Below are 14,918 nucleotides of genomic sequence, written 5' to 3'. Positions count from 1 at the left end.
TAACGTTGTACAATAGTAAAAAATTGTCGTTTATTCCGCATTCAAGCCGTCTTAGAACTTAATTTTTTGGAAAGTGAGTTTCTTATCATGAAATGTGATATATGTTCTCCGGATTAGCTACCCATTAGTCTTATAAATATTTTGAGGCAAAAGTTAACGCCATTTTTTATATGTTATGCTTTTTTTTTGGTTTTGCCATAAGTTCTGTTTATCTTTATCTGTATTCATTCCTATTTTAACCATTAAATTATATTATAAAAAGTGATGTTTAAGATAAAGATATAATATTTATATGAATCACAATTATAGCACACTTATTTACCAAGAACAATATGAAAATAAATTTCTAAACTATGAAATGTAAAAATAACATTACGACTTTGTTGATGTAAATACTAATATGCAGTACTTAAAATGTTTAATAAATAAATTGATTTCGGCCATACTCTTTGTTCAACTTGGATAATATAGTGCAAATAAAATGTAACAATATGTTACAAAATGTTACAAAATTTTTACTTTTTCTTGTTCCTGAACACAAAGTGCTATTTCGCATTTGCTTAGCCCGCCATTTCCAAGCGTGTTAAGATGTGTGACTCGTAATCCGAGGGTCGCGGGTTCGCATCCCCGTCGCGCCAAACATGCTCGCCCTTTCAGCCGTTGGGTCGTTATTATGTGACGGTCAATCCAGCTATTCGTTGGTAAAAGAGTAGCCCAAGAGTTGGCTGTGGGTGATAATGATTACCTGCCTTCCCTCTTGTCTTACACTGCTAAATTAGGGACGGCTAGCACAGATAGCCCTAGAGTAGCTTTGTGCGAAATTCAAAACAATCAACTTAATTGCTTATGCCTAAAGTAAATGGAAAAAGACCTAATTTTTTTCTTCAGACTTTGATTTTGTGACCTGGGAGCGTATAACGAAAACATGATGGGAGACTATATTTGGAGACTGATGCATGAAAGCGATTTATATTACTGTTGCAAATCTCGAAAAACTACTAACTTCTAAACATTTGTGTTCATTTTTATATAACTTTAGTATAAATACATGTAAATCTTGATTCATATTTGTTGTTTTATTCAGATCTTATGTAAATGTAAATGTTCAAATTTGCCCATTTTTACATAGAAAATAGGTTAATTTCTAAATTTCATTATCCAGGTCACAAAAGTAAAGTTTGAAGGGAATAATGGTCATTTTCCGTACTTTGGCAACATAAGCAATTAAAAAATAACACATACCCTCCTTTTATTGGGGTAAAAAATGTAGAGCTAAAACTTGGAACGTCCCTTGACCCTTGATAATCATCATATCGATTACAAAATGTTTCTCGTGTGGTTTTTTTTCCCCCACATTCCTCTTAATTTGTCTATTGTAGATTTATGTAGTAAGCGTCAAAAATGGCATTTCAAAAAAAAAGATAGTTCTGTTAGAAGACAAATTTGGGTAATATTTATCACAAATTTTAAACCAAATAATTAAGCTTGGTAGTTAGTTTTCCAAAAATTAGGCTTTGCATTACTTCAATGAAAAAATTAGTTGAAATAATTAAATCAATACGCGTAATATCAAAACAGGTAAAATATCTAGTTGGGTCAATCATTTGGGAAGCAATTTCCTTGGTGGCAGTTTGATGGGTGGAATCTATAAAATATTACAGAAATCTAAAAGTAGATGGTAAATCACAACATTTGACTGTGTCGAAGCACAGCAACAGGTGTAACAAGTTCACCATACTTACGTGATATTATTTAAACATAAAACGTTTCACAAGACAAATTTGTTAATACACCAATTACAGTGAAAGTATTGGAAAGGTAAATCTTGGTGAGTTTTTACGGTATCAAAGTTTCTTTGTTCTTTGACTGGTAATATTATATGTATTAACTGAATGTTATCAACAGTGTTCTCGTTTAATGATATCACCTATGACACTGACAGTGTAAGAAATACTACGTGTGTAAATGTCAACAGATTAAATAATTTAGATCAATGTAATTAACATAAAATTAAAAGAAAGTCTATTTACACAGTACATATCAGTATATGTAGAGTTTTATAATACTTAACCGTCTACACGGGGTGTCACTTTTGAAAAACTGGATCAAATAGGCAAAACCATAAATACTGGGACTGAATGAACAGGATATTGAAGAAGTTTATTTTATTTATGCACGTTTCTCTTTGAAGCTGTAACAGTTAACTAACACCACCAGTGTTGTAACTTAAAATGATCATACAAGTGTGAACCTTTACCCTGTTCACAACAGCCAACCATGTGACTGACGTCGCTTTACAAGGCAGATACAAAACACAAAATGGATCGTAGATTAAATTCACTTCAAGCATATTTTTTCACCATTACTTTTAAAATGTTTCAGGACAACGCTAAAAAAGGTTATCGGAAAACCCACTTTGTTATTACAGTAAGTTTCTGACTTATAAAGTTTTGCTAATATTCTAAGAAAGAGCTTTTCCTATCATATAAATGCCGACATCTTCACTCTAACCTTATGAAAAGGTAAATCGGGAAATCCTATCTCAACAACGATCATCATGTATGTGTTTTCATCTTATTGTGAGAACACGTATAATGCCACCATGATATTGGATACATTACCAGACATCAGTTTTTGTAGTTAATTGGAAGTTTTTTGTCTACCTCTAAGATTTCAGCAGATAGGTCATTCCACCTGTTTGTGAGATCATCGTTATCCTATTCGTTCAGATAGAAGTTCAAAGTACTTCAGTGTTATCTGTCTTGAGTGTCCCAATTTTTACCACTAAGTTCAATACTATCGCTGACCAATGTTTTTCAACAATTGAAAACAGACTTGATATCAATAACTTTCACAGTTTCTGTCCACTCAGAAATGTGAGATACACTGAAAAAAATTTCAAAATAAATTTAGAAAATTGCGTTAATGAATTGTGCAAACAGTTTCTGAACGAGACAGAGAGACACAAACCCACTATATATATATGTTTTAATATGGTCAGTTTTGTCAAAGTGCTTTTGTCATCCACGCCAGCTGATTATTCCTAAAGGTAAACTTCAAAGTTAATGTTAGTAAATGCTGAAGTGAAGATATATTGATATATATGACTTTTTATTCGCTGAGTTACGTGGTAAAGTTGCATGGATCACAGGGGCTTCTAGTGGAATTGGAGAAGCATTAGCTTACGAGCTGGCCAAATATGGAGTCAGACTAGCTTTGTCTGGAAGAAATGTAGACAAGTTGGAGGCCGTGAAGATAGAGTGTATAGGTTAGTATTATCAAAATAAAAACAACAATTACATTCTTAAAACAGAGACTGGTGTTAAAAAGACGTAAATAACATCTTTGTTTATCTATAGCAATCTCTTGTCCATCAGATATTAAAGAAATTGACAGTTGTGAAATTTCTTGTCACGTGAAAACATACTGTCTTTACATATACATTCTAATAAACTAAAAGCCTAGAATATAACTATAGTGATGCATTAATGTAAAATTTACTGCAAATACTATGGATTATTATTTGTGATGAAAAAGTTAAGTATGTGTAACTTTAAAAGAATATGTGGCATAGCGATGGAAAGTAATCGCTTCCTTTTACTTAAAAGAGAGAGAAACAAATAGTAAAATAGTAAAACAGTAAAATACTGTTTAATAAATAATTCATGGAAACAAGAGTGTCATTTTAAAAAGGTTAAAATACCATAAACTGCATTTCGAATTGTTTTATATTTAACGCCAGAAACAGAATTTCCCTTTCTGACAGTTAGAGAAGAGAACCAACATTGTTAGTCACTGAAAGGTCTGGTACTAAAACCATCATTTTGAGTTACTGATGGTTGTAGCGAAAGAAACAGCATCACTAATTAGTGACGGTTATAGTACCATAATCAAAACTTTTAGTTATTAACAGTTATAGTATCAGAACCAACACTTTTAGTTATTGACAGTTGTAGCACCAGAACCAACATTTTTAGTAACTAACAATTATAGAACCAGAACAAGCACTTTTAGTTGTTGACGGTTATTACACTATTTATCAATTAATATAGCGGAGGGTCTGGATAGTCTTATGTATTATATTTTCTTATTTTAAAATTGTTTTGTTTCTGATATGATTGCTTATTTTCGACTAATAAACTTTGATATTAAGACTAGAATATTTTGTAAGTATTGATATAAGTATTCAAATGAAATGGCAAATTGTTACGTTTCTATAACTCAGAAAATTGCAAAATGTCTAGCACTTATTTATGCACATTCAATTTGTTTCCGATGAGGTATTATTGAATATTTTGTTTTAAAGCTGTCTGACTGCCTTTCTTAAAAGTTAATGGATTGTTTGTTTTTGTGGAGAGGGGTTAATAGTTTGTGGTTGACCACTCACTACCTTATATTTTGTTTTTAATCTGTAATTGCACAGTGAAAAAAGTTAAATTATAGAATTTTGCTTCCAAAGATAGAACAGCTTCGGAGAACTAGTTGACACGACGATCTAGCCCTATGAAATAAGTACTTTTAAAACAAAGTCGTAGATAATTGATAAGCCCAGGTTTTCATGCACCTAAATTAATTTTTCCATTTTAAGTCCGAGGTTCGTTAAAAGATGATGGCGTTCTTCTAGTGTCCTTTGACATTATGCACTTTTCAGTACACTCGGAATGCTTTCAGAAAGTTATTGGACACTTCAAAAAGGTATGTAAGTGCAATACATACATTAAATTTTCAAAGACTGAGATTTATGTAAGGCGGTTTTGTGTTTTACATTTTCGAGCAATTTGTCTTTAAGCATTGTAGTAAATAATTTTTCAATTTTAAACTACAAAGTAGTTTATCTTTGTATATATAAACTAAAACTGGCTAAGGCTTAATAGCGTTTGACATAATTTTACATTTTCAAAATCGTAAACTTGTGGTATTCACAAATTCATAAAATTTTTATAGAGACATTTTTTGTTTGTTTGGGAATTTCGCACAAAGCTACTCGATGGCTATCTGTGCTAGCCGTCCCTAATTTAGCAGTGTAAGACTAGAGGGAGGGCAGCTAGTCATCACCACCCACCGCCAAATCTTGGGCTACTCTTTACCAACGAATAGTGGGATTGACCGTAAAATTATACACCCCCCACGGCTGGGAGGGCGAGCATGTTTAGCGCGACGTGGGCGCGGACCCGCGACCCTCGGATTACGAGTCGTACGCCTTACGCGCTAGGCCATGCCGGGCCTATAACGACATAAATGAGCATATTGACATTGTAGTTCCCAACTACATCTACCTCTTATTATCAATATGTTCATCCAACCATTTCTGCCTCAACCACACTTGAAGATAGTTCTTTCCGAAAGTAATCCACTTTGTGTAAAAGGTAACACTGTTTAAAGTGCAAACGATACACACGCTGCCTAAACATTTACTTATGACCCCTTGTCTTGTTGTTTCCACCGCGAAACACAAAAAGTTGATTTATTTATATCATCAGTACCCTTAATAATTTTAAACACTTCGGTCAAATACTTCCTTTCTCCAGAGTAAAAAAAAGGTTAGATATTTCAGTCTCCCTTCATAGGACAATCCTACCATCCTAGTGACGCTTCTGTGAACCTTTCTCCAACAATTCAATGTTCTTCTTGAGGAAGGAAGCCCAAACAGTACACAGTAGTATAAACGAGGCCTCACAATTGATGTATACAGTTAATAATAATTTGTTTGTTTGTTTTGCGCTAGCCATTCCTAATTTAGCAGTGTAAGACTAGAGGGAAAACATGTAGTCATCACCACCAACCCTCAACTTTTGGGTTACTCTCTTACAAACGAATAAGGGGATTTACCGTCACATTATAACTTGCCCACGACTGTAAGAGCGAGCATGCTTAAGGTGACTGGGATTCGAACCCGCGACTTTCAGAGTACTAGTCGAACGCCTGGTCATGCCGTAAGCTAAATCATTAGTGTGAAGTATCAACATTCTGTCCTGTAAAGTGTAAGTAAGAAACTGGACTTAAGATATATATTCATCATATATTTTTCTTATAACTCTTTCAGAAACAAGGAGCAGTTGGAGATGATTAAAGTAATAAGAAGAAAAACAACTCGTGGTTTTCTTTTTTTGTGTAAAATAACGAAGTTTTAAAACAATTAACAAGTGTATATATTTATTTAAAACTGACAAAACTGTGAGTACCGTCTCCAAATAAATTCTTTACAGCAATTGTTACTGTTTCACTCACTCTGTTTTCTATCTACATTTGAAACTAGATTTTGAGAAATAACACTTTAAATTTTGTTTGAATCAAACAATAAAACATCCTGTACAACAAAGTAAGACAGAAGAATCACATTCCTCCTACATTCACAAATGTATTGAAGAAGCCTAAATTAGTTAATATTTCCGTTTTTGTTCATCTGAATGATGTACCATTAACTGTAGGCACCCAATATTTCTTTTTTAATATTCAAATTTCCGCCACATAATATCTTGTGAAGGTAACCACTTCAACAACAAAGAAAACGTATGCTCTTAAATAAGTTAAAGTAGTCCGGTAAATTTCACTTTTTCTGCTTACAGTTTACATATACACAATTCGATAAAGTGAACTCAAGTTGAAACCTACCCCTTCCCCGGGAAAAAAATGAAAAAAATCTGAACTTTGAACTGTCTTCTGATGCAACTATCTTTGAAATTTAATAACTAGTAAGTGGCGAAGTTCCAAAGTAATATTAAATTTCGCGTTGTTGTTTTTTCTTGTAAAAAACGGTTCTTGTCGTCACTGTTTAGAAGATTATAAGTTCAAGAACTATCCCGAAATGCAGGAAATTCAGATGTTACTTTTTATTTTTTACAGAAGTAAACTTAGCCTTTCTGTTTTTGTGTGTTTTTTTTTCCGTTTATTACACTGATCTGTCGTTATACGTGAATGTAACACACTAAAATATTAACTTTCTGGGAAAATCTATGTGCGACTTCCGATCTTTAGTACACTGGGATAGGTGTATCGGACATGAAAGCAAACAAGTTGATATTGTAAAGTGTATTCACATGTAAACAACAAATCTTTACAATGGTTTTCGTTCTTCTAAGTTGTAGCTAGACATTTTGGTGAACAATGCAGGACGTTCTCAAAGGGCTACATTTGATGGAATCTTCACAGAAGTAGACTATCAGATCTTTGGCACGAATGTCTTCTCTCATGTATCTTTAACAAGGGTTGTCCTACCTCATTTCCTGTCAAACGGAGGCGGCCATGTTATGGTGAACAGCAGTGTCGCTGGTAAATGTGGTGAGTGACTCATGTACGTTTTCTTTCGAGACATTTTGAAAAACGTAAAATAAAATTTTAGAAATGTTACGTCCATCGAAATCTATAAGTGAACGAAAGTTTTTTTTTGCATGAGATGTGGACAGTTTTGTATAACGTCACAGACGTATTTCAGATAAACAACCCTTGTGCATTTATCGTGGTATTAAACGTAGTTTGGTTTGGTTTGTTCCGAATTTCGAGCAAAGCTACACGAGGGCTATCTGCGCTAGCTGTCCCTAATTTTGCAGAGTAAGACTTGAGGAGAGGCAGATAGTCATCACTACCCACCGCCAACTATGTTACCAACGAATAGTGTGATTGACCGTAATATTATAAAGTCCCATGGTTGTTTGATATGCAGAGGATTCGAACCCATAACCCTCCATATTTTAGGTTCAATTCTGGCATTAATCTTCACAATCAATAGCAGCTAACCTTCAGATCAAATAAATCCATTCTGTTGATAATAATTCGCGATCAGCAGAAATCTGAAAACAATTGGCAGTCAAATTAGCGTCTTTATTGCAACGGAATTTTTAGAATAATACAAGAGAATTCTGATCGACGACACCAAAGTCTACAAACCCACTAGTCTCAGGCTTAGTTACGTTTGTTTTTGAATTTCGCGCAAAGACACACAAGGACAATCTGCCCTAGCCGTCCCTAATTTAGCAGTGTAAGATTAGAGGGAAGGCAGCAAATCACCTCCCATCGTCAACTCTTGGACTACGCTTTTACCAGAGAATAGTGGGATTGACCAGCACATAACAATGCCCCCACGGTTGAAAGGACGAACATTTTTGGTGTGACGGGGTTTTGAACCACAACCTTCACCATGTTATTTTTAAAAATTAGTATAGTTTATATCTTGTTCTTTCTGTTCATTTCTGCTCCACACCCGTATTTTATCTTCTATTATACCTTATGAGATCCCCGCTCAGTGGCCCGACGGAGTCTCTTGACTTACAACGCTAAAAACCAGGTTTCGATAACCGTAATGAGCCGAGGACAGATAATCCATTGTGTAGCTAGCTTGTGCTTAAATTCGAACAAACAAGTACACTTCGTGGTCGGACCTGTATAGCCAAGTGGTTGAGGTGTTCAACTCGTTATCTGATGGTCGCGGGTTCGAATCACCATCCAAACAAACATGTTCGTCCTTTCAGCCGTGGGTGTATTATAATGTCACGGTCAATCCCACTGTTCGTTGGTCATGCCTAGGTGCCTTTCCTCTCGTCTTACACTTCTAAATTGGGAACGACTAGCCCAGATAGCCCTGATGTAGCTATGCGCGAAATGCAGAACAAACAAACACTTCATGACAATTAACGTTCCAACAAAAACAACTAATTATCAGCTACTTTTGTTCATATTTCTATTATTTATTGTGATCCATGATTTCGCTTTTTTCAAATTATGACATAAGACCAAAAGTGCACGAAGTTCTCAGTGATGGAGTAATCGGTACCGTGTGCGTCTAGAAAAGAAGTTACTAAATCTTCCTGGCATAAAAAAAACAAAAATACTAAAAAGAATTAAAAGTCATGTTACCACTGGTTGCGAGTATTAACTCATGGTTGATTATTTGTTTGCTTGCTCGTTGTTATTAAGTATAAAGCTTGAAAATGGGTTATCTGTGTTGTGCATATTGCCTGTAATGAAAGCCGAGTTGGCGTTACTAGCCTGCGAGCTAACAACCGACACACTAATGGGGTCAGTTATTAAAATATAACATCTTGAGTAAAAATTTGTGCAGATTAGGAAACACTACATCTCTTCAAATTGAACATTTCGAATCGTATTTATTTTAAACATATTTCGTGTTTTTTATGTCCTAACTTTTTGATCGAGATAATTTGTAAGTCACAAGAAATAGCTTTTTATTTTAATTCTCGTTGCAATAGCGCGACACTTTTCTGTCGATGGACCTGGATGATGGGTTTAGTTGTGAATCAGAGTGCACGAGGTTTGAGATGGTTCCCCGTGGTAGTCATAGCACACATAGCCCAATTATTGTGTAGCTTTATGTTTAACTTCAAACGCATAGTTTAAAAAATTAATTACTTGTTTCTATTCGTTCACGTTTTGTTTATCATGTTTGTTGATATAGAAAGCAAAAAAGTAACTTTCTTTGTACAATATTTAATGTTGATACCATATTACTGGCAAATGTTATGATTATATTATCGTTACTTGGAGTCTTTGTTGATAGAAGTAGTAAAATAATGTCAACGCAGGCTTCTTATGTGTATTTTGTGAGTGATCCTTCGAAAATATCTGGAAGCCTTTGAATTTTTCAATGTCTCCTGATTTACAACGCTAAAATAAGGGGTTCGATTCCCCTCGGTGGGCTCAGCAGATAGCCCGATGTGGCTTTGCTATAAGAAAACACACACACACATCAATTTTTGAAACGGACAAAATTTAATTTAAATTTATTTTTGCCTGGCATGTCTTCGTGACTAGGGGGCGCTTGTCTCGCTATCTGAAGAATGCGACTTCAAAATTCTGTTACAACGAACATGTCGGACTTCTCTATTGTGGGACGTTATAAAGTTACTGTCAGTCCTACTATTCGTTGCTAAAAGAATACCCCAAGAGTGTGTGGTGTTGACAATCTGCCTTCCCTCTAGTCTATCACTTTTCAATTAACGACGACTGGAGCAGTTAGCCCTCGTGTGGCTTTGTGCGAAATTAAAGAAAACAAAACATACAAGCCAACTTCATGCACAAATACTGAAACACCATAAATATAATATATAGACTCTTGCACAGTACGGTATTATAATGGTAGAAAAACAAGACTTATTGTGGGAACAGTATTTGTTAGATACTGCATACATAATAATAATAGCCCGAGGCACCTCTCCTCCCTTCTTAACGCATATATTTATATATGTATATATGAAGTAAAAAGCAGATTACCGAATTACTAAACATTTCAAACGTAACTTAATGTTTAGGATATTTATATAAATGATCCAATATTAAAATATGAGTTAAAAGCCAAAGGACTACTAGAACTGCTTGTGAATTATAGAACTTTATGTCAACTAAACGGAGCAATAGTTTTTTCACGTATCTAAAGTTACCATACTGACCTTGTGGACATAACCTTGAAAAACGATCAGAAAAAGTGCTTGTTATTAGTTCTGAATCTCACGTAGTAAATAAAATGAAGTTACTCAGAAATCAACAACATGCTCCAGGATGATAGAGGTCAAATGAACCCTTACCCTCCCAGACTCTTTCTAGAACAAAATCCCGACGCAGATAGAGATGGAGACGGGGCTGTCAAGGAGACATAAAACAAGAAATGTTGTTAACACTATATTCAAAGTGAAATTAAACAAAATACATACAAATGTACAGAGGGTTGAGTACTTAGATATAAAACGACTCTGAATATGTAAATCAATATTTCTAAGCATCAATAAATATACATATTATGATATCACTGACAGTGTTTATCATTTTTTATGTTTGATACTGTTCTATGAGTTATAACAGAAACTAAATATCTAAAAACAGATTACGATATTTTATTTTAATTACCTGACTATCTTAACGTCGTGAAATTACTTAAACAGATACATGACATCATCACTAGTCCTGTAATTTAGTCCAAATAGTCTACATAGTGCCATTACTTTTCAAACACAAAGTATATAGAAATTAAAACACAGTGATTTATATGAAGACAAAAATTACAGTGATATCAGTAAGTTCCGTGGAGAAATATATTTGTGTAAAATTCTGTAATAGCAAACGCTGTTTCATAGGTTTATAGATTCTTATATGCAGGTTGGTCTTGCAGAACAGCTCTGGATGTTGTGGTTTACAAGCCAGGTTTGAATTTTTGCTACATCACAAAATATTTTTCATACTTGAACCAGTGGGTTTATTACAACAGTGATAGTGAGCTCCTAAGTGTGGATAGGGTTAGTTGGTGTCAAGTGGTTAAGGTTCTCGACTAGTAATCCGAGGGTTGCGCGTTCGAATCCTCGTTATACGAAATATGCTGTCCCTTCCCGCCGTGGGATTGTTATAATATGTCAGTCAATCCCATTGTTCGTTGGTAAAAGAGTAACCAAAGAGTTGACGGTGAGTGGTGATGACAAGCTGCCTACCTCTAAATTAGAAACGGCTAGCGTAGATAGCACTCGTGAAGCTTTGCGCACAATTCAAACCCAACCTTTTCAAACAAGGGTTTTCGTATAAGTGACAAAAAGAAAAAGCAGGGAATTTCTTTTATAAGATGTTTAGAACAGCCAATGAAGACCAATGAAATCATCTTTAAGCTGAGGGCTATGGTTTGGAAAAAGATCTCTCTTGCTGAAAAGATGACATGAAGTGTCCCACGTTGTGATTGGTTAAAAATCCAATAAACAAGAATTTTAAGTCGAACAAGTGTGACAAGCTTCCAGCCACACCTCAGAATTTAGCCAAATATATCGAATTTTATCAATTCCATTCGATCATGTACCTTTCAAGTCTTCCCACTCAACTACAACGGACTTTTGTTCTGTGTATTTTCTCAAACGTGGTTTTTGAATCTCAACATCCGCGTAAAGTGGATGAATATGTGGAAAGTGTATTAAGATGTTAAGGCTAATATTTTTTTGCCGTTTTCACAAAAGCTAACTGGAATAGAAATTATGGTGCCAGGTAATACTGAATAAACAGATGGAATAATAGATGTGCAAAAGGCATCTCTAGACTTGTAGCATCGTTTTCATATCAACCCGTCTATTCGATGAAAGAAACACGTAGTGCTCAAACAGTGATAAAAGACTAATTTGTTACGTTTATTTATACAGAGGATGATTTTATTTATAAAAATACATGTTTAGTTCTGAGAAAGGAGAGGAGGAATTTTAAATAAATGTGTTTTTGAAGAGACTAATTTTCTTTTAAAATATCTTACATGTAGTTGTAATGTGTAATTTGTATGTTTTCGAATTTTAGCCATTGTTGAAAATGAAGAGCAAATGGCAGATTCATTTTTAAATGAATTGTTTGTTTAAAATCGAAACTTTTATTTCTCACTAACCTCACCTACAACGGATTTCTATGGAGCAACATGTTATATTGTTGAAAGTTCAACATGTTGTGGACAGCTTAGCAATGTCACTGTTTTTTTTGTAAGGTACAACACAAACACCAGCACCTAACATAACGTCTATCACATTAAATATATTCAATACTGACATTTGGATAACACTGATCTAAAGTGACCCTAGGACTTCCGATCTATGGGAATTCAATTCTTGAACAGTTCTCATACACAGTTAACACGTGAATGGTTGTCTGAATTTCTGAAAATGTTAACCGTACACGCATGAGTGATACAGATCTGAGAAGTAACTTCGCCAAACAAGAGAATTTAGGTCAAGAGGACCATCAAGGAACTTAGTGTGTAGTTTAGTTTAGACCAGCATATATCTAATAATAATTTCAAATGACAGTTTAATAAAAGTTACCTTTAGCTGCAAGAGGCCCGCCATGGCCATATCGTTAAGGAACTCGACTTTTAATCCGAAACTCGCGGGTTCAATTCCTCGTCACATCAAACATGCTATAGCTTAAAGCCGTTGGGGCGTTATAATGTGACAGTCAATCCAACTATTCGTTGGTAAAAGAGTAGCCCAAGGGTTAGCGATGGGTGATGATGACTAGCTGTCTTTATTCTAGTTTTATACTGCTAAACAAGGGACGGCTAACGAAGATAGTCGTGGTGTAGCTTTGCGCGAAATTCACAACAACCTAACAGTTATCAATTCATAAATACCACTCAAAGTACGAATTGAAAAAAATAAAAAACTTTTAGCATTTTAACTGAGTTGTATTGAAATGAATGTTGACTTCTTGTTGTTCAGTAACATGTTAATAAAATTATAAAACAAAACAGTTCAACATTGTATGCGTCAAAATAGTTGTAAATTAAAACATGATATTCCTTGAATAACTTTGCATAACAAAACAACAATTTATATGTATGTAAATTGGTAGAGTCAAGCCTATTGGAAAAATTACTAGTTGTTATTAAAATATAAAAGAACTATCCATACTGCAGGTTGTGTATAGCTTTTCCAATTTAGATTAAGTTTTTCAAACTTATTAGATCATTTTCAAGTTTCTGTAAGGTTGTTTATAAAACTTATAAATAGTTTGTGTTATTTTAACTTCTCACTAGTAGGTTTTGTTTATTTGCTTTAGATTTTTTTTCGTTAGGCTTACAAGAGTATTTCAAACTGACCTGATGAGAGAGAAAACCAACAAAAATGTCTTTTCACATTTTTTATCTCTTACCAGTTCTGCATACCCAACATGCCTTTGTTTTGTTGTATTCTGTTTGTCTTAATGACATTTATTTTTTAATTGTTTGTTGATGTATTTTGTATGCAGACTTTTTGTTGTTGACAACCCAGATGGGGGGTCAGAGAAACGCAAACTCATATCTGCAGTTCAGTTTGCTGTTTTGATTCTAGCCCGTGACCCTCGGATTACGAGTCGAGTGTCTTAACCACCTGGCCACAATAGGCCCCAAAAATGGGAAAATTAAATGTCTTTCTCTTATAAAAAATGAACAATTGTGCTTTACCATTTACAAAGTTAATACCCAAATCTAGACAATTACCATGGATGTAATAATTGTTACTTTTCCCATTACAAATTATTTTGCATATATTAAACCTGGAATAAAATTCTGGTTATTTATAACAATTGAAATATTAAGACATAAAATCGTTATTTTCATATGAAATGAAGGATTGTTCCTCCTATTAATGGGTTTTATCATATAGCTAAAATAAACTGTTATTGACTTCAAGTGTAAATTCTGGAAGTATAAAGACGGAAGGGAAATCTTGTGGGCAAAATCAACATTTGGAAAGAGAAATTAATTATTTTTAATGAAGCAGATTTAACAGGAAATTTTCAAATTCCTTTATGGGCCATCAAACATAAATAATGAAATCAATAACAACCCATAATTGTTGAAATAACATAAATAAACGAGGTTAAGAAACTGTGGTGTTGCCGAGTCAGAGTGGATCCAAACGCTGTTCCCCTACATTTGTGTGGTGTGATTGAAATAAACACAAAGTGGAAATGTTACTTTATAGAATTAACTTGAGTGTTTTAAATGTTGTATTGGAAAATAAAATCTGTGTTCGAAACGACGTCTTACAAAATAAAAAATTACAAAAGTAACATATTTACTAATTGTATCTTTATAATTCAGAGTTACTAACTGATTGTATAAAATTAATTGATAAATTGGGTAATTATGAACATATTAAATGTATGTATATATATTGTAATACCATTGCATTAATTTGAATATCTTGAGTAGAATGAGTTATATTAGAATATATAAAAACATAAGGATCTAATAAAACACACACAGTAGTATCTATACATGTTCTAAATATGATAATTAGTTTCTTCCTTCCAGCAGGGTGGCAAATTTTTCAGGGGTGAGGAACCTTGGAATGATTACCCTGCAAAATATAAATTGATCTCTTTTAGTGACATGATAAGATGATAATAATCACAGAAAGAAACTGAATTGGTTGACAAGATAAGTATCATGATAATATGGCTGCAGTTGTGTC

General features: G+C 33.9%; 2 protein-coding genes across 3 annotated transcripts in view; one reads left to right on the top strand and one right to left on the bottom strand.

The window, feature by feature from the left end:
• Window positions 1-3,054: 3,054 nt before the first annotated feature.
• On the top strand, window positions 3,055-11,602 carry LOC143252273 (dehydrogenase/reductase SDR family member 7B-like). Its single transcript, XM_076504157.1, has 4 exons — window positions 3,055-3,268; window positions 4,589-4,695; window positions 7,086-7,278; window positions 11,104-11,602. Exons 2-4 carry the CDS (start codon window positions 4,639-4,641, stop codon window positions 11,274-11,276), a joined length of 423 nt encoding a protein of 140 aa, XP_076360272.1. The 5' UTR covers window positions 3,055-3,268; window positions 4,589-4,638; the 3' UTR covers window positions 11,277-11,602.
• Window positions 11,603-12,314: 712 nt separating this feature from the next.
• LOC143252272 (dehydrogenase/reductase SDR family member 7-like) overlaps window positions 12,315-14,918 on the bottom strand; it is a 52,162-nt gene continuing 49,558 nt past the window's right edge. For both annotated transcript variants that reach the window (XR_013028921.1, XM_076504156.1), the window contains exon 8: window positions 12,315-14,804. Coding sequence is in view for 1 of the 2 variants with exons in the window: in XM_076504156.1 (XP_076360271.1) it covers window positions 14,741-14,804 (64 nt within the window). In the remaining variant the exon portion in view is untranslated. The remainder of the gene's footprint in view (window positions 14,805-14,918) is intronic.

Source organism: Tachypleus tridentatus, chromosome 6, assembly GCF_004210375.1.
Source record: "Tachypleus tridentatus isolate NWPU-2018 chromosome 6, ASM421037v1, whole genome shotgun sequence".
Classification (NCBI taxonomy): domain Eukaryota; kingdom Metazoa; phylum Arthropoda; class Merostomata; order Xiphosura; family Limulidae; genus Tachypleus; species Tachypleus tridentatus.
Note: the sequence above shows the minus strand (reverse complement) of the source record. Positions and strands in the feature narration are given on the sequence as shown.

Excerpts from the sequence above, each read along its gene's own strand:
- LOC143252273 (XM_076504157.1), top strand. The coding sequence starts at position 4,639 with ATGCACTTTTCAGTACACTCGGAATGCTTTCAGAAAGTTATTGGACAC. Across the intron at positions 4,696-7,085 it reads TTATTGGACACTTCAAAAAG|CTAGACATTTTGGTGAACAA; the intron begins GTATGTAAGTGC and ends TCTAAGTTGTAG. Across the intron at positions 7,279-11,103 it reads CAGTGTCGCTGGTAAATGTG|GTTGGTCTTGCAGAACAGCT; the intron begins GTGAGTGACTCA and ends TCTTATATGCAG.